This window comes from Martes martes (genome assembly GCF_963455335.1).
Source record: "Martes martes genome assembly, chromosome: 12".
NCBI classification, from domain to species: Eukaryota; Metazoa; Chordata; class Mammalia; order Carnivora; family Mustelidae; genus Martes; species Martes martes.
In genome coordinates, this window is record NC_137900.1 from 62,051,386 (window position 1) to 62,071,342 (window position 19,957).

Here is a 19,957-nt window from a genome sequence, read left to right on the forward strand (position 1 = left end):
TCTTCCCGCTGCCACTGGCTCCTCTCCCCAGGCCGGGACTCTCTTGTGTTCCACCTTGACCCACCTGCCTCCCAAGGTTAATCTTCCCATAAGACGCTGGTCCCCACATCTAGTATAGGGGTAGATGAGGAACCCCCCCCCCACATCCAATCAGAACACGACTCTAACAACAGCTGCACGCACAACTGCATTTCACACGTGATCCCATTATCCTCTAGCAGTCTCTTTCCCACGTCTGCTGGAAAGGAGAGAAATCACAGAAGTTTCCTTTTTGGCTTTCCTCCCTGGGAATCCGTTCACAGGAGATGCTAAGCCTGACTATGAACAATGTGAGTTTATCCACAGATGGATGTGTAACTGCACACACTAGATTAAGGGGAGAAAACGCATGCTGATTGTTTTAGGCTACACGTACTTTGCTTTCTAAACAGTTCTAAGTAAGAACTGTAGGACTTCTTTTGATTACACACAGTGGTTTGGTGTCTCATGCATGAACTCATGTTCGTGCATGAATTAAACGGAATCCGTGAGCTCTCCAGAGACCCCCGGATGCACACGAGCCCGGGCTTGGCTTTGCACAGGTGCCACTGGCAGCCCTGAGAAGCGAGGCAGGGGAACCCATGGAGGCCCCGGGCAGCAGCCCAACTGTGTCCTCTGTCTCAGGTGCTACTGGGTGACTTCCATGCTCTGGGCTGCCAAACTTTCTTACAAAGTCTGGAAAATATTTATCTGGGAATAACACTACTATGTTTGGATTTTAAACAATTTGAAACATTCGGTCTTAGGTTGGGGCAACAATGATAAAAGCTCAGGGTCTAGACTTTAAGACTACAGTATATAAAAGTGATAAACCCACGGCGGAAAGGGATTAGCATCATTTTTGGTTAGTTTGCAACAAAAACAGTAATGCAGGCCTGGACAAGAATGCCACGCGGGACAGGGAGCGCGGAGAAGCAAAGCAGAGAGGGGGCCTGTTGCGGGTGAGATGTGTCAGGCTGGACAGGACCCCAAAGCCTGGACGCAGCGAAGGGTGAATGCACCATGAAAAGATCCCACAAAACAGGACTCCACATTATTAGAACAAAGACAAACTAGCTCTTCTCTGACTTCCAAACATGGAACTGTAACATATGTAATACAAGTTGGGTAAAATACCGCTAAAACAGCACATACAGAAACAACACCTTACTTGCCACTCCCTACAGTCCATACTCCATTTACAACTGTGTTTTTAAAACCAGGAAAAACTGTTAAAACATCTAGCCAGCAGTAGTGTTTTCAAAAGTATGTACACCTAACAGTCCAGAGAATGCTCGCTCTGGACCTAGTGTCAGCACCATCAAAGTGCAGTGTCTGTGACTGCAGTGGAGACGAAAATTAAAAATACAGTACTGAGGCCTAGGCCTAGCTCATGATACACTTTAAAGCATTCGTGGCGGACAGGCGTGTCCTCAAGGGCCCTCCTTTCAGACAGGCACAAGCTCGCCACCGGTTACACCTAAGTGCGTTCTGCATCGCTGTACAGGTATATAATATTCCCTTCAGAGGATATAAGAAAGTTACTTAATGCTTCAGAGTTTTACAAAAATTGCTAAAAAAATTTTTTTGCACTTCCATTTTTAATTTTTTAAATGTGCCACTTTTAACGCCATGAATTACAAACTACTTTCTGACTGCTTTAGTCAGCCCTAAGGAAGAACTCAGTTTCAGGGATCGTGTCCCTCTCCAAAAGCCTGCATCTCACTCTGAGAAGCAGCAGCGGCACAAGTGCTCCGCGTGTGAATTCTCCACTTACTAGTCACCGGAATTTGCACGAGCCGTCGGGGGGCCGGGAGCCTCAAGCCCGACGGCGTTCACCACCAACCAGAAGAGCCGTCTGCTTTGGCTGGACAATGGGCACCGGCCCGACATCAAGGGGTCAGGGTTAGAGCAAAGTGCTGGGGAGGTTGCTGCTCTGCCAGCGCAGGCACGTGGTCTTTGAGTGTTTATACAGGTGGCTGGACTGACTGAACCTCTTGCCGCACTTGAGGCAGGCGTAGGGCTTTTCCCCTGTGTGAACTCGGATGTGCTTCTTGCAATCCGTCAGGGTCAGAAAAGTCTTGCAGCAGATTTTGCAGGCGTACTTGCGAGCACCCTCTACAACCAAGACGTTGTGCTCTGACAAAGCCTTCTTGCACTTGGACAGGACATCAGCGGACGCCCTGGTCAACTGGGGAGGGCCGGGCTGCGAAGGATGGCCATTTTCAAATGAGGACGTGGCCGCGTTCATCATTAGCTGGGAACTGGCTGAGTTTTCTGGGATCTGTGAGCTCCTGACAGACGTTACGACTGGCATTTTGGGAGCTATGCGTCGGTAGTATGGAAAGTTACTGGCTCCTCCTCTCGGGGAGCCCATCATGACCCTGGAGAAGGAGGAGTGGAGGCCCAAACCAGACCTGGAAAAGTCCATCCCAAACTGTTCTCCTCCTTGGTAGCCTGAGGTCTGCACGCAGGGCAGGCCCATCACTTCTTGCATAGGCCTGACAAAATGGGAGTCTGCCGGCTCGCTGAACGGGTTCTCCACGTGAGAGCCAGGGGCCGAAGAGGGCCCGCCCGCAGGCCCAGCCTCTGGACTCAACAAATAAGGGGCCTCCCCCTCCAGCCTACAGTCACTAGTAGTGTTTGGGATATTATCATCATTGTTCTGACTTGCACTAAAGTTACTCCCTCTGCTCTTGTTAAGAAAATTTGAAATGCTGAAAGTGGATTTGTGCTCCAGGTTATTTGTGACTTCCAAAATATGGATGTCACCTACCCTGTCCGTGCTAGACTGGGGATCTGAAAAACTCCGATCGCTACTTTCAGGGCTGAGGTCTATCTTCTCGGCACTGACCACAACCCCTTCCACTTCCACAGACTCGCTGCCTTCTGCTTGGGAGGTCACATCGCTCACTTCATCCTGAGGCTCAGGAGAGCTCAGGGGCTCAGACTTAACCACCACTCTCATGTGCTCCTTCTCTCCAAGGCCAACCTCGGGATTTTCACACTGAAAACCACTTTTCTCGGCGGCAGCTTCCTGCTCAAAACTAGTCTCAACCTGAGTTGCACGAGAGGCCATGGACAACTGGGCCATGTTGCCAGCAGTATTGTCGGACTGGCTGGGCACCTGGGCGTCTTCTTGAGCACCAAAAGACTGGTCAAACATGATGGCACTGTCTTCCTGGTTGTCGGCCATTCCGTCAGCCTTAGGGTTGTCCACGATTTTCAGGGAATCGGGTGAAAAGAACTCCTCCCGGGAATGAACCCCTGATGGCCCATTCTCTGGTGTGACATCAGCAATGGCAGACTCATCCATGGCAGGCCGGAGGCGCTGCCTGGCCCGCTCCTCTGCAGACTGCTTGCGCTTATGAAGGCGTCTCATGGGGAAGGGCGTCCGTTGGTCCAGGTTACTGCGCAGAGAGGAGCTCATGGGGGCTGGCTGCTCCTCGCCACTCTGGCTGGAATTGAGGGCTGAGCTCACGATGCTTAGCCCCAGCTGCTGCAGCATAAAGGAGCGCTGCATGCGGGCACTCTGCTCCTGGACGCGCTCACTGGGGGGAGACATGGGCAGCGTCCTTGTCGTTAAGTAATGTTTACATGCCTTAACAACAGAGTTCAAATGCAGGTGAGAGGCTGCCAATAAGACATCCATAACATTGCTCTCCCCCAGCATGAGCGTGGAGGTGTACATCATGTCAATCAGTGCAGCAAAGGCCTCTGCTGTCACTACCTCGCTATCCAGCTGGATCATGTTCATGGTCTGATCTCCCTCTGCCACTGAGAAGAGGGCTCGGAAATGCGTGCTGCATGCCGCCAGTACTGAGCGGTGGGCTTTAAAATGTCTGTTCCCCACGACAATGACACAATCACAGAGCTGCCCGTGAAGTCTCTGGTAGTTCAGCTGCTGGAAGATCTGTTCAAAGTGTCCAGGAAAATCCATGATCCTATAGAAAGAACAAAGAAAGAAAGCATTAAGACCTTAGAAAAGCTGAAGCCAAAGTCAGAGAACAGAGGATGCGATGAAAAGAGACGTGGACAGCCAAGCGTGGACCTTTTTTTTTTTTTTTTAAAAGTTTTTATTTATTTATTTGACAGAGTGAGATCACAAGTAGGCAGAGAGGCAGGCAGAGAGGGAGAGGAGGAAGCAGGCTCCCTGCCAAGCAGAGAGCCTGATGCAGGACTCGATCCCAGGACCCTGAGATCATGATCTGAGCCGAAGGCAGAGGCTTAACCCACTGAGCCACCCAGGCACCCAAGCTTGGACCTTTTAAAGCTTTTGATATTTCTCATGATGGCACGCAGACTAAAAACCTGTCAAATAAGGAACAAATGCCAATTTAGCTACCAACCCTGGAAGCAAGAAGACAACTGGTATCAGCTACTGGCTGTTTATGGGCTCCCCTTCACTCTTCACCACCGACTTTTAACACTTAGGGACCCATGTTAGAAAAGACCAACGTGTAAGTGGTGGAATGGCTATCCTATGGATGTGAATTACAATTCTGCATTCCCTAAGGACAGTGAATAAGCTCCATAAAATTCCAGTCTTTTAGCAACCTTAAGAGTGAGAGGAGCAGATCAGTATTAGTGGGTAAGGTTTCCAGTTACAGAGGATAGTAGACGGCACACATGCATTTGCCCCCATTAAAAGGAGACTAAAGTTTTTGGATTTGCTGTTTTTTCAAAGATACAATCCCACAAGAAAGAGAACCATCAGTAGCATTTTGGTAGCAGGTGAGCAGGTCAAGGAATGAGTATGAACTGACTCAGCATGCCCAGAGAGCTAAATGCAAACCTGGCAGTGGAGAAAACCACCTGACTTACACAGAAGCCCCCTACCCACCCAAAGGCTCAGGAATTGGCTGCAGGGGTGCCAGGGGAAGCAGACTAAAGGTGGTGCCAAGACAGAAGGACTGGCTGGAAATCTAATAAACAACCTACTGGAAGCTCTAGGAGAGCTCTTATGTGCTGGGCTTAGGGACCTACCTGCATCCCCACGACTGTGCTAGGGAAGCAAAGAAGAAGGGTTTTGTTTTTTTTTTTTTTTTCTGTTTTTTACTTCTCTAGTGACAGGCTAGTTGCTGATTTATCCACCTAACATGATTATGCATAAAGTGGGTTGAGATAATTCACAAACGGGAAATCAGACTGCTATCAGAAAAGGAGAAAGACAGAGAGCCTACATGAGACACTAGGCAACAAAGTGATCTGGTCAGTATAAGGACAACCCACACCTAATTCACGTTTCATTTTCTTTATAAAAACTAGTCACTTGAAATAAGGCAATGTGTAAAGCAGACTGTACTTTCCAAGATGCCTGGCCATATTAAGATCACCCATCAGCACGCTTTCTTAGAGTGTGACACTGGCACTCCTCTCATCGAGAGGTGGGATCCGTGTTCATTCGCCTTGAAGCCAGACAAATCTAGAACTACGGCAGAAATTACAGTGTTTTTCTTCCATTCCCACTGACTTGGGAGCTGGGTCATAAAAGGCAACAGAGCTTTTGCCTGCTCTTTCTGGCTTGCTCTTGCTTGGAACCCAGCTGCCCATGCCGCGAGGAAGCCTAGCTGAAGCCTAGGTGACAGCTGGCACTCACTCCCAGGCAGGAGTGTGCCTTCAAGGTGACTTCAACCCCCAGTCATGGTCTGACTTCAACCCCATGACAGACCCTAAGAGAGAGTCATCTAGCTGAGCCCAGGCAACCCCTAGAACTGTTCAAGGTAGTAATAAAATTATTTTTGTCTCAAGCCATTGAACACTGAATGGAAGAGAGCTGTTACACAGCACCAAGTGACTGCAGTAACGTGAAGCTTGTTAATGCTTCCTCATAGATCAACAGTCAAACACTTTAAATACTACCTCCAAGGGACACTTTTTTTCTTGCGGGGGGTGGGGTGCGGTCAGCCTACTAGGTCTTTGGGGGAAATCATTTCTCACCCATTTTTAATGCTTGTGGTGCAGACCAGACTGCCCTGAACCTCTGAGTTTCAGGAGTGAACAAATAATCCAGGGAGATCTGGCCCCATGACTCCGGTGATTATTTCAGAGATGGGTATGTGACCCCAGCCATGCCAACTAGCGTCTGCCCTGGGACTCTCTTCACCCAGCTTGCAAGTTACAAGATAGATGTGAGTCTAGCACTGATGGTGGCCATTGTTGCCTGTCTAAAAACGAAGCCAATACAAAAGAAAGCAATACCCCCAAAACAATGTCCTGATGACAGCAAGACCCTGGGATCCAGCCATGACTGTAAATGCCATCACCCTAGGATTTCCTATTTCATGAGCCAGTGAATTCCCCTTTTATCTTAACCTGGTCAAGATAAACATAAGGTTTAAAACAATTTCAGAAAAACCTAAATAACATGGATATCTTAAAACCTTTGTGGATCTAGAAGGTGTATTAAAAAAAAAATTCCGTTAGTTTGGGAGATATAAAATGTGTTACTTTCAGCTCTGATGGAAGAGAATCATGAATCAAGATCATGGTTATTCAAAACTCCCAAGCATATGTAGCCAACTCAGAGGTCCAGTGTAAAAGCCATAAAAAACAGCTCAAGCTGGAAAAATATGTGCCTTACCAAGAGCTATTGTCTGAAGCCTTCACACCAAGGAAAAAAGCTTCAGGTCTCTTTAAAAGATTTCAAAATGTGACAATCTGAGTCTATAGAGTTGGAGGAGATACAGCAACTAATCTACCAATTTGTATATGTCTGACTCATAGCAAGTGTACACTACAATATTTGTTATCTGCAGGAACAGATTTTTAGTAATTTCCAAACTAAATATAATTAAGAAAATACACTTATACCATGCTCATTTTATTAACATGAATAATCAAGGGCTGACTGTTTTCTCAATAGATTTACTTTCCTAATAATGCTTTACTTAGACTAATAAAAAAGTTCATTTGTGTTCTAGGAGAACCAATTAATAGCACATTTTAAACTATTTGACTTATATATTGACCTACCCACATGCTTTTCAATAATATACTCACTCTGTAAGGAAAAGCGCACCCATATTCAAATACCATCTAATACCGTATCGAGTGATTTGCTGCCTGTGTGTCAGGCAAGCCCTGCAAAGTTGCCACCTGCAGGAAGTGTCTTAACAGTCTAAGGGATTCTTAACATTCAATATCCCTAATCTAGATAAGACCCTAGCCGAAAAGAATAACCAAAAAGAACTTTTCCTCCACTTTTAGAGATGATATAAACAAAAATAAGTGTAAGCGAACAAAACTAGGCAAGGTCCCAGACAAGCAGTCTAGGATTTCTGACAGAGCTCCAAGTCCTGGAGTCCTGGAATGTTTGCCCATTGTTCTGATTTGACTAAGTGGAAGTAGGGAACGGCCAGGACTACGTGGGCACACAGGTGCCCAGCGTCAACCCCAGAACTTGATCTGTCAGCATTGACTCATTTTATCATCTCTCTGTTTCTGCTCTGTCAGGGCTGGCTCAGAAACTGGACAGATCAGGTCTAGGAAAAAGGGACTATATCAAGGACTAAAAAGTGAGCATGAACTGGAGCCAGAGCCCGATCCCTTACCATCTCCCCTACCCTCCAACTCTCCCTGCTCTGCCACCTTGTTTTCCAGTTCAAAACTCCTGGGGATTAGCTGACCTAGAACTTCATGATTCTGTTTGAATAAGGAAATGTATTAGTGCCCTACTTACATTCCTAGTGCAAACTCAAAATGCTGTTTCTACTAAAACAGCTTTTTGAGGGCAGGGATTGCATTTTCTCTCTCCCCCCCGCAAAGTGTCTGATACACAGCTCATTAAATTATTTATTGAATGAGCACTGACTGTATAATGATGAACGACAACACCGTATTGCCCAACAGTCATTTTCCTGAGAGTCCCAACTACTCTAAAATCAGCCACAACTCAGAAAGCCTCTGAATATCCAAAATAAAGATCAAAGCCTACGTATGAAAGATTTCCTCATAGGAAAGCCCCTCAACCATTTACATAGTCTTTTGTCTTAAACAAATAAAATTCAAGTTTTTCTAGTTCCTAACTGATTGAAAATGAGCAACAGCAATTCCAGAATGAGGGCAAGAGGCGGCTACGCGTTGACAGCTGCAAAAAAAAGGCGACAGCTGACCCACTCAAGGAGAAAGGCCCAGCAACTTGGGAGCCCCGTACTGGAGGTGCTACACAACCCGAGAGATCACAGCAGCCCATGAAGGTGCTTGTGTAATTGGTATACAAATTCATTCATTCCATGTTTGGAAGTGCTTGTTTTGTTCAAGGTTAAGTGCTATGGAACAGAGATTGATATAGCATAGTCCTGTCACAGGTGCTTACTGGAAACACGACACATACAAATAACTATTACCAAGTGGAGAGCACTAAGTGCCACCTGAGTTGAAGTGTGCTCAGTGGCTCAGAGAAGGCAGACGTTATTTCCAGCTTCTTGGTGGCCCTGACAACAGAACTGGGTACAAGTTAGCACTCGGATAAAATGAGCTGTAAAATACATTCCATGCAGAGGCAAAAGTGGTCGTAGAGGTTTGAGGTGGGGGAGGCAGCGTATCTATTCTGGCTGGAGAGCAGGTAAGGCTAGAGGCAGGTACTGGATAGCGAATGCTCATAACTGATATTAATGATCACCACACGTTGTCAGAAAAGTTAACAAAGAGGCATATAATTTTCAACTGAAGACTATCATCACTTTTCAGGTAACTTTTGTAAAAAAAATTTCAATTCCATTTTTGATGGCTTGAGCACAGTAAGAATCAGGGTTCTTGATTGCAACAAGTTTCTAGCTAACCTAAGCATAACAGTAAGCCGCCGAAAGAACTGAGGGGAAGACTGGACACCTGAGCTTGAACTGCGCGGCAGGAACAATCTGGCCAGAATGCTGTCTCTGCGTGTGCTGGCCACAGCCACTTCTACAAGAATGCTGACGCTACAGGGGACCGAATCTCCGCTTCCCTTCGTTACTGTTTCAGTTCTCGAATACATGTCTTTTTTAACATTATGTGAGATGAAATGGAAAGTACACATGAAGTAATTGTGCTGCACACTAAAATGCAATGCAAGGAAAAGTCCTCATGCAGTTTCTGAGTTGTGAGCTAAACTAACTGCCGTTTTCATGGAGCACCATTATAACTTGGAAGAAGAACGACAAATTATGGTTATTTAGACATTTAGACTTGGGTATTTGCCAGACATTCTTTAAGGAGGAATGAAATGAGCTTGTCATTTCAAGGAAAACAACTTACATTATATTACATATATAATAATACATTATAGTATTTGTTGCCTATGATAAAATTTGAGCTTTAATGGTAAAAATTGGAATTTTGGAAAATTTATATATGTCACTGAGAGTTTCCCAGTTTCCCAGTGCTCAAACCCAGTGAGATCACTGGTGATATTAATAGAATGTGATTTTTTTTTATATTATAAATGCATCAACATTTGGAAGATCTGCATAAGCCAGTGAATGAGTATGTTCCAAATGACCAATGTTATAAACTTATTAAAAAATAAGTTATGGATTAAAAAAATTCATTCAAAGTGCAAGATACAAACTAATGTATTTCAATGTAACAGAATATGAAAAGTTTGTTGACATGGTTTCAGATTACACACTGCTACTAACCAAGCACTTAAGAAAATACCATTTGCTGAGCTCTGTTACAGTATCAAAATATCCAGAGTTATTTGAAAAAGCTACTAAAATACTCTTCCCTTTTCCAAGTACATACTTGTGTGACTCTGGGTGTTTTTTGGTATACTTTAATCAAGACTCTCACAACAAATTGAATACAAAAGCAGGTAAGAGAATCCACCTGTCTTCTATTAACCTAGACATGGAAGAGATTTTCAAAGAAATGTAAATCAATACCACTCTGAGCATCCTGGTGCCCAGATCTTGGTTTCAAATACAATTTTCTAACAAAAGGAACTAGTACTCTTTGGAGAAATGGCTGATTCTAATACTGGGGCTGAAAATATATATACAAGATAAGCCTGCAGTATCTTACAGTGTCAAAAACTCAGGAAATGCTTCAAACAAACAAACATGAAAATGGAAGTATGTGAAAGGGACATGAGACCCAACAGAAGCGCTCCCAAAGGCCAAAACTGGAACAATGTGAGCAAAAAGATAAATAAAATAGTATTGGATTATACCCCAAATATATAAATATCCACAGATCCATACTGATATAGACTGCTTACATAAATAAATGGGAGAGAAGTGTCAAATCTCCTGTACAGAAAAATTCCAAGTAAATTACATAAATACTCTACCCTCAAAGAGATAGAGCCCAAGTCCCAGCTCCTTGATATGAGCTGTGCATAGAGCCTTCCTTCCAGGGTACAGCACAATATGCCTATTACAGTACAAAAAAATCAGTACTCCAACACAATTCCTAATCTGTTGGAGCTGTCAGAAAGATAAATCAAACCTTTTAGCATATATATGTATAACTAATCAAATGAAAGGCTCCCCCCCAAATTGGACCTTGAGATGAAAAGCCACTATTCAGTGATGAAAATGATGAAAACAACTGTAAGAGCCACAGTTCACTCAGAAACAGCTGGTCTGTTAGCATATGAGAAGTTCACTTCATACTCAGACAAAAGGTGCAGTGTAGTGTTACATTGCAGCCCACCTGCTACACTAACAGAATTTGGCTCCTACTGTTCAATGTCCATATTTGAGAAATGTTCAGTACAGCAAAAAATATATGTTTAAAACTGACAGAGGAGGAAAGTATTTGTTCACAACAAATATACATTTAAAAAATACAAGTTGAAAGCTAACACTAACTCAATATCCTAAATTTTCTTTTTCCCTTTCCAAGGAAAAACTGAGGAAAATTCAAGATACTGTGTGGGCACTACAGCAAGCTTTGTCTCACTCTACGTAAGACAGTTTTAAGTTGCACCCCCACCGAAGAATTCCAATTCAATATAATTCATTAAGTACTTTATTATTTTTTTATATTTTTAATTTTATTATTATTTTTTAAGGGAGGGAAAGGCAGAGGGAGAGAATCTTAAGCAGGCTCCACACCCTTCGCAGAGCCCCACCCAGGCTCAATCTCACTGAGCCTAGTCTGAGATCATGACCTCAGCCTAAATCAAGTTGGGCACTTATATGAGACAGCCAGGTAACTCAGTGCTCGGTACTTTAAGTATTAAAACATTCGGATGCGTTTTTTATCAAAGTGATTTTTTAAAATGACTTCACCTTCTTGTAACAGTATTTCAACAAAGTCTCTTTTGAGAGCACTGATCTCTAAATTTAGGAAAACACCCTACTCTTAGATGCTTTTCTTCCAAATCTTATCACATTAAGAATTTTGCTAGAGCTACCTCAATTAACCAGAATACAGCTTGCCAGCATCCCCAGCTAACTACGTTTTGACAATTTTTAGAACAAAAAGGAGCACATCAAAAACAAGACTTCAGAATTCTAAATAAAGTCTGGGTTCATTTATTCAGCAAAACACAAGGGCCCAGAACAGGTCCCCAACCAGTTAGTCTTACCTGGCAGGTCACCAAGCTGGCAGTGGTGCCCAGGCCAGTCTTCCCAAATTTGCTGGAATTTCCAGCTGGAGTTAAAGCAATAGCAGCAGGCCTTCCCTTGGTTTAGGGGCCATTCTCTAAAACTATTTTTTCTGCGCAACTGGTCTCTTCCCCCACCTCGGCTCTTTTAGCTTGCTGCCAACCACCCTCCTCTCGGAAATCGCAGGATTAGCAAATGAAAGCAAGCTCTGGAAAAGACAACTAGGCGGCCAGCACACCTTTTTAGTGATCTAAGTAAGGCTCAAGAGTCCGCACAAGGATAGCAAATCATCAATGACTAACGCACAGCAGTCTCTTCAACCTCTAAAGATCCCAGTATCTTCTACTTACTACAACCAAAAAGTATATGAATGTATTAGGGGAAAAGTTTTGTCTCCAATTTTGAAGGCGAAGGGTTCCTTCTATTCATTCAAATTAACCAGAACCGGAGCATATTACTTACTGATCAAGACTTTACTGTTCTTTTCCGTAAACATTTTCCTCCGAATAAACACTTAGGATTTGTCTCCTATAGAGAACTTAGCTCCTTACAATACTCTCCACCAGGGCAGAATGCAGACTGACTTTATAACAACCTTTTTCCCCTGTTTTTTTGTAAGGCAAAAAACTGACCTTCCACCCTCCCCCACCCCCGCCTTTAATTCACTGCCCGATATTAACATTTACGTCCAAATCTGTCCTCCAAACAAGGGGAAGAGGGGGGACAGCTGTTTTTACCCCTCCAGCCCCCACAGCTCCTAGCACGAAGCCTGGAAAAAGTGGACATTCAATAAATGCCCAGAAACAGTTCAGTTCTCAGATAACAAGCTGGGGCATTCCAAAAGACTGGCTCCACCCCTGCAGGGTCAACTGCCGGTCCCCGATTCCAGACCGCCTTGGCTTCGCTCGGGTGAAAGAAAACCGCGACGCTCACAGACCCAGGAAGAGGGCAACGAAGCCACCCGACCCCATCCCGCTGGGCGGCAGATCCTCTGTTAACCCGCCGGCCTGTAGGTCCTGGGCTTTGCCCACCCCATCCCGGCAACCAACGTCGCCAGCCCGCGTCTCCGTGGGGGCAAGAGCCCCCCGCCCCACCCGGCAGACAGCCTGGCGTCGGGACCTGGGGGACGCCTGCGCAGAAGAACCCGCCTCCCACCCGCCTGGCCCCTCGGCTCCGAAGGGTAACAATACCCCTTCAGAAAGACCGGCAGGGTAGGCGGGGGTCACCGGTCCGCGTCTGCGCGCGCCCCGACGCCTAGGAGCGAGCCGGCTCGCACCGACCGCCTCGCTCTCCCGGAGCTCAACGGTCTCCACGTGAGCGCGCCCGCGCGCTCCACCGCCGCCGGTGCTGACAGGGTCGCCTCACCTGAGCCGGGCTCCGCCCCCCTGCTCGCTGGAGGAGGCGGTGACCCTTCTCCGATCAGGCCTGACAGTGTCGGAGGAGGCGGGAACGTCCAGGCCGCCGTCTCCGCGGTGGGATTTCCTCCCTCTTCCGCCCACCCCGCCTCTCGTCCCCCAGCTCCTTCAGCCCGTTCGCCGCCGCACTCTGAGAACACCGCGGCGGCGGCCGACAGTAAACGGAAGTGACGCCCGCGAGAGAGCCTACTCCGCTCCATTCCTCCGCCCACTGGCCGAGATGCAGCCAATGAGAAGGGGCGGGGGCGGGGCCGGGGCAGAAGGGCAGCCAGCCGGCGCGCGGAATCCGGAGGAATTTACTCGGCCCCCCGGAACGCCGACCAATCGACGGCCCCAGGAGCTCGCTGTGTTTACTACCGACCGAATCCGTGAGCGCTGTGACCAATCACCATTTGCCTTACAACACGTAAAACTGTTATCAAACGCCTTTTAAGGCGGGATTTATCACTAAGCGGCTCTAGGTTTGGACTGTAGAAAAGAGACCGTGGGCTGCAGCCAATCGAGAGCCGTTATGGTTGAGGTAAGCGGGTTTTCCGTCTCATTGTGCCAATCGCAGTCGCGGCTGCCTGCGGTCTGCGCGAGCCGCGAGGCCAGGCCGCCGGGGAGTGTGTCCCACCATTGGCTGGACCTGAAGGATTTCCCCACCCTCGCGGCGGCTGGCCGCTCCGTGACCGCCCGCTTGCTCCCCAAAGCCCACAGCCGCAGCGGGCCGGGGCTCGAGTCCCTCCCATCTCGTAGGCTTTGGGAAAAATAAAATCCCGAGACGCTGTGTGGTTGAATTAGGCCAAAATCCAGGCTAAAATCGCTGACCCCAAAATACGGTACGTCTGACAGCACTTGGGTGCGACCCCGCCTCACGTCCGGTCCCGGCGGCGGCGTCTCCCACCGCGCGTGCCCGAGGAGTCCGGCGGGGGTCCCTTCACTCCGCAGTCGGTGCTGCAGGTGGGATCAGCCTGCCGGCTCCAGAACCGACGTGCAAGGCTCGCGCGGACTTAACGCGGGACGCTGTCAGAGGAGAGCCGGCTCCGGGGCGGCTCCCGAGCGGCTCCCGAGCTCCCCGGCAAGCTCGGATGCAGAGCCCGAGGGGCGTCCCGGGGTCGCCGGGCCCTGGGCGGGGAGGAAGCCCTCCTTCCTCCGTGAAGAGAGAAGCAAGCCTGTTGAGGGGCCTTCCGGCGGGAGCTGTACGTGGCTCGGGAGACAAAGGCAGGCTGGCGATCGCCGCTGGGTTCCTTTCGGGGCGGGGCGGGGGTAGGGGGAGACTTTTAAAAATGGAACACCCCATTTCTTCAGAACTTAATACCTAAGTATCATTATGGCTGATCCATCCATTCGGGCGTTATAGGTTGGAAAAGTTGCCCTTTGGATTTATTTCCTTAAGGCCTCAATGAAGTCTGATGGTAAATTCTGTTAAGATTGCCTGACGTTTTAGAGTACCCACACGTATTTTACTGCAGATTGGGCAGTAAAATTATATGTATGGAATTCTGACAATAACCTAGGCCATGTGAGAGGTCCTTTCATATACAGGATCCTTACAAAAATGCTACGAGCTAGGTACCTCGGATTTACAAACTGGAAAAAATTAAAAAGATCTATGTATTTATAACTTAGGAAAGTGTGAAAAGGCCCCTGCTATGTTGTTGGTGGGAGTATCATTGATGCTCTAATTGAAGATTGGTAGTATCTCTCAAAATTTAAAATATGTGTTCATTCCCTTTTAGCTAGCAATCCTTCTAGAAATGTATTCTGAAATATACAAATGTGGAAATATATACAAGAGGCTTTTGATCACAGCTGTTGGTAGAAGGAAAAAGAAAACAATCTGAGTGTGCATCTACAGAGGATTACAGAAAATTGATCTGTACGTATTATTGCTCCTTCATCTTTAATGATCCCAATACATATAAAACAAAATTAATAAAAACCTGCCTGTGGAGGTACACATAAACGTTTGTAAAGATACCGCTAAGTATCAAGGATTCAATCAAACTGTTCACAGTAATTACCTCAGTGAAGGAGGAGGTGATAAGGAAATGCTTAAGTGTTTAATTTTTAGTCCTTATATACTTCTGTATTAATTTAATTTTTTAAAGATTTATTTATTTATTTAGACAAACACAGAATGAGAGAGCACAAGCAGGGAGAGCTGCAGAGGGAGAGAGAGAAGCAGGCTCCCTGCTGAGCAGGGAGCAGGACTTGATCCCAGGACCCCTAGATCAAGACCTGAGCCCAAGGCTGACACTACCCATGGGCCCTGATTTAATTTTTTTTTTAAGTGGGGTCTGTGGTGGGCTCGAACTCACAAGCCTGAGATCAGATCTGACCTGAGCTGAAATCAAGAGTCAGATGCTTAACTGACTGAGCCACCCAGGCACCCCTGTATTAATTTAACTTTTTAAATAATCTTTATTATTTTAATAGTATTTATGAAAGCCAGGAATTTCAGGTTGTTCTGGTTTTTAAATCATTGACAATATTCTTTTTAAATTAAGATATTTTTTCAATGGAAGTATCAATGAGATTCTTTTTGATAGTAGACACTGGATTCTGAGACTCATAAGGGAAGACTCATAAGGGAATATTAGCCATGAAAATTCTGGAAAAAATTTATAAGACAGCTATAGCCCTAACAATTACAAATATATTTCATAATGCTTTATTTTATAAGGAAAAAAAAAAGGAACTTGGAGAGAGGATTCTGAGAAGATGACAGGGTAGGAAGCACCAAGAATCTTTTTCCTCACCTGGACAGTAATTGCACTACAGAATCTGTCTGATGTACCTATTTTGAAACTCTGGAATCTATTGAAGGCAACCTCTAGGGTAAGGCTTGGATGATAAATTGCAGTCAATTTTGGTCAGTTTTGGCTCTTAGCACAGTAGAAGCTACCCATCCCTCACCCCTCAGTCACATGTCAGGCACTGTGCACTGGTTCCTGGAGACCCTTGCATCAGCTTGTGGGAACCAAGATGGGCAAAAGAGGACTCTGTCCTCCAAATATTTGGCATCACTGATTGCTGCTTTTGATACAGAGGTGCAGAAGAAGAGACGGGCACCCGTTGTTGTACCATAACCCCCCTCCCCCATTGTTGCAAGCCTTTTCCCCTCCAGCTGGAGCAACTTCCAGGGGGTTTGAAGCAAAAACTGACAGAATTGGAGGGAGAAACAGTTCTACAATAATAGTTAAAGATTACAGTATCCCTTTCTCAATAATGGATAGGACAATCAGACAGAAGTAAGGAAATAGAAGACTTAACACAATTAACCAACCACATCTAATAGACACGTCCAGAACACTTTACCCAACAAAAACACACACACATTCTTTTCAAGTGCACCTGGGACATTTTCCATGATAGAAAGTCTCAGTTAAGAGACTTCCCAGAAAGTTAAGTCTCAGTAGATTTTATTATTATTTATTTATTATTTTATTATTTATTATTATTTTTAAAGGTTTTATTTATCCAAGATAGAGCGAGAGCAACAGAGAGAGATAACCTAGATGAAATGGACAAATTCCTAGAAATACAAAACCTGCCAATACTAAATCACAAAGAAATAGAAAAGTCCAAGGGCACCTGGGTGACTCAGAGGGTTAAGCCTCTTCCTTCAGCTCAGGTCATGGTCTAAGGGTCCTGGGATTGAGCCCTGCATCAGGCTCCCTGCTCAGCGGGGAGCCTCTTTCCCCCTCTCTGCCTGCCTTTCTGCCTACTTGTGATCTCTCTCTCTGTGACAGATAAATAAGTAAAATCTTTTAAAAAAGAAAAAAATAGAAAAAATTAACTCAAAATTGATCTAAGACTTAAATATAAGACCTAAAACTTAAACTACCAATAGAAAAACATAGGAATGGGACGCCTGGGTGGCTCAGTTGGTTGGGCGGCTGCCTTTGGCTCAGGTCGTGATCCCGGCGTCCTGGGATTGAATCCCGCATCGGGCTCCTTGCTCAGCGGGGAGCCTGCTTCTCCCTCTGCCTCTGCCTGCCACTCTGTCTGCCTGTGCTCACTCTCTCTCTGACAAATAAATAAATAAATCTTAAAAAAAAAAAAAAGGAAAAACATAGGAATGGGCAAAAGCTTCATGACATTGCATTTTGGCAACAATATTTTGGATATAACACCAGGGACCCAGACCACAAAACAAAAAAATAGACAAATTGATCTTAATGAAAATTTTAAAAATGTGGTACACATAGAGAACACTCTATCAACAGAATATACAGGCAACCCACAGAATGGGAGAAAATATTTGCAAATCATATATCTGATAAAGGATTAATGTCTGGAATACAGAGAAGTAAAACTCAACAACCCCAAAACAAAATAAAACAAAAAAGACAATTCGAAAGTGGGCAAAAGACTTCAATAGACATTTCGCCAGAGAAGATACACAAATGGCCAATAAGCACATGAAAAGATGCTCGACATCTCTGCTTATTAGACAATGCTACGAGATACCACCTCATACCCATACCCATTGGCTACTGTCCAAAATATAAAAAATAACAAGGATGTGGAGAAACTGGAACCCTTGCACCCTATGGGTAGGAAGGTAAATTGCTGCAGCCAGTATGGAAAACAGTAGTGTTCTTGGAAAATTAAAAAGAGAATTACCATATGTTCCAGCAATTCTGCTTCTGGATGTATACCCCAAAGAACTGAAAACTGCCTTACAGAGATATTTGTACATCCATGTTCATAGCAGCATTATTCATAATAGCTAAATCATGAGAGCAACCCAGTGGATGAATAGATAAGCAAAATGTGGTATATACATGCAATAGAATATTATTTGGCTTTGAAAAAGAAGGAAATTCTGACTTGTGCTACAACATGGATGAACCTGGAGAACATTATGCTAAACAAAATAAACCAGTTACAAGAAGAAGAATACTGGGGGTGCCTGGGTGGCTCAGTGGGTTGAGCCTCTGCCTTCAGCTTGGGTCGTGGTCTCAGGGTCCTGGGATCGAGCCCCACATCAGGCTCTCTGCTCAGCGGGGGGCCTGCTTCCCTCTCTCTCTGCCTGCATCTCTGCCTACTTGTGTTCTCTCTCTCTGTATCAAATAAGTAAATAAAAATCTTTAAAAAAAAAAGACAAATACTGTATGATTGATTCCACTTATATCGGGTAATTAGAATGGTCAAAATCATAGAGATGAAAAGTTAGAATGGTGTTTGCCAGGGTTTGGGAGGTAAGTCAGTTGGAGAATTACTGTTTAATGGGTATAGAGTTTAAGTTTTTCAAGACGAAAAGATCTATGGAGATGGATGGTGGTGATGGTTGCATACCATTATGAGTGTTTAATACAACTGAACTGTGCACTTAGAAATGTTTATGATGGCAGCACCTGAGTGGCTCAGTCTGTTAAGTGTCTGACTTCAGCTCAGGTCATGATCTCAGGGCCCTGGGGTGGAGCCCCACATGGGTCTCCATGCTCAATGGGGAGTCTGTTTCTCCCTCTCTTTGCCCTTCCTCCAGCTCATGCTCACTCTCTCTCTCTCTCAAATAAATAAAATCTTTTTTTAACAAAGATTTTAAATCTTTTTGGAGTGATTATATTAATGATTTTAAATTATATTTAAATATAATTTAAATGTGATTTACATTATGAATATATATATAAATATATATTTATAGTGATTATATTAATGATTTTTAGAGTGATTTTGTAAATGATTTTAAATATATTAAAGCTGAGGTGATTATATTAATGGCAGCTAAAGTGGACTCTAGGACAAGATATAAGAGATAAAGCAGGACAATTCAAATGATAAAAGGGTTAATTCATCAAGAAGAGAGAACAAGAATGAATGAGTATGATACTCGGAACAAAGCTTCATAACAAAGGCAATAAAACTGACAGAACTAAAAAGAGGAGTTCCAAAGACTTTTAATAGCACCCACCCTTGAGTATGCTTTTCTTTCCATTTTTGTGTTCCTCCTAGGTAGTTAAGTTCTAAGGGCAAGAATCATGTATTTTCATTATCTCCCAAAGTGCCATGATGAAGATTTTTTTTTTCATGATGAAGATTTTTAAAGATCTGAAAAATGATTGGAGGAAAATTTGACAGTGTGTATTAAGGATTTTTTTTAAAACGCCCATGCTGTAGTATATATTAATTTAAATCCTAGGACTCCATCCAAAGGAAGACCTCCAAAAACAGCAAGACACTTTTATACTTAAAAAGTTCAGCACCTAGAGAGTACGCGGTAAGTTACGGCAAGCGTTTTCAGGTCCTCCGTAGCCATATCCTGAACGGCCAGCAGGTGGCGATATCACCCAAGGAAAAGACTGCCTCCCGCCACCACCGCAGCCAGCGCCGGGGCCTTATTCTTTTACTTACCCTCTAAACATTGCTTCCCCCTCCTGAAAAATGAAGCTAAGAGATAACTCCAGAAGTCTCTGAATTTCCAAACTAAGCTTATAAACAAACATTTTATGGTAAATGTCACCTGTGATTACCCCTGATACCAATTTAGAAGGGGCTTTTGTAGTTTTTCACATTTTGGTCACTGCCAGAGTAGGGCTCCCTACGTACGCCCTGCCTCATCTCAGTTATATACACGTGGATTTATACATATATGGTGTACACGTGTTTTGAATCATTTTAAAAATAAACATAGGGGCATACTACAGTCCACTTCCCAGTCACCCTGCCATTAACACTTTGCTTCTCCAAATAGAGGTGCTGTCACTTTGAATTCTTAACTGTAATTCTAGGAGTCTTTGCTCTCAATCCATGGGTGCTTTCTTCATTCTTCCACCTAGCCATAAAAGCAGCCAATTCTGAGGACTTTCACAGACTTCATTTGACTGGTAAAGATATGCCTTAGAGGGAAATAGTCTTTTACAACAGTGCACATTAATCACCCAGAGTTCTTGTTAAGTGCAGATTCTGACTCAGAAGATCTGGTAGGGCTGGAGATTCTGCACTGCTCATGACTTCCCAGATAACAGTGCTGCTGCTGGCCCAGGAGCCACACTT

The 19,957-nt window shown here is 44.8% G+C and overlaps 1 protein-coding gene across 1 annotated transcript; it reads right to left on the reverse strand.

Annotated features, from left to right (window-relative positions):
• Nucleotides 1-1,600: 1,600 nt before the first annotated feature.
• On the reverse strand, nt 1,601-13,111 carry ZBTB5 (zinc finger and BTB domain containing 5). Its single transcript, XM_080819175.1, has 2 exons — nt 12,921-13,111; nt 1,601-3,962 (listed from the first exon to the last, which is right to left on the reverse strand). Exon 2 carries the CDS (start codon nt 3,956-3,958, stop codon nt 1,925-1,927), a length of 2,034 nt encoding a protein of 677 aa, XP_080675301.1. The 5' UTR covers nt 3,959-3,962; nt 12,921-13,111; the 3' UTR covers nt 1,601-1,924.
• Between the last annotated feature and the right edge of the window lie 6,846 nt (nt 13,112-19,957).

Excerpts from the sequence above, each read along its gene's own strand:
- ZBTB5 (XM_080819175.1), bottom strand. The coding sequence starts at position 3,958 with ATGGATTTTCCTGGACACTTTGAACAGATCTTCCAGCAGCTGAACTAC.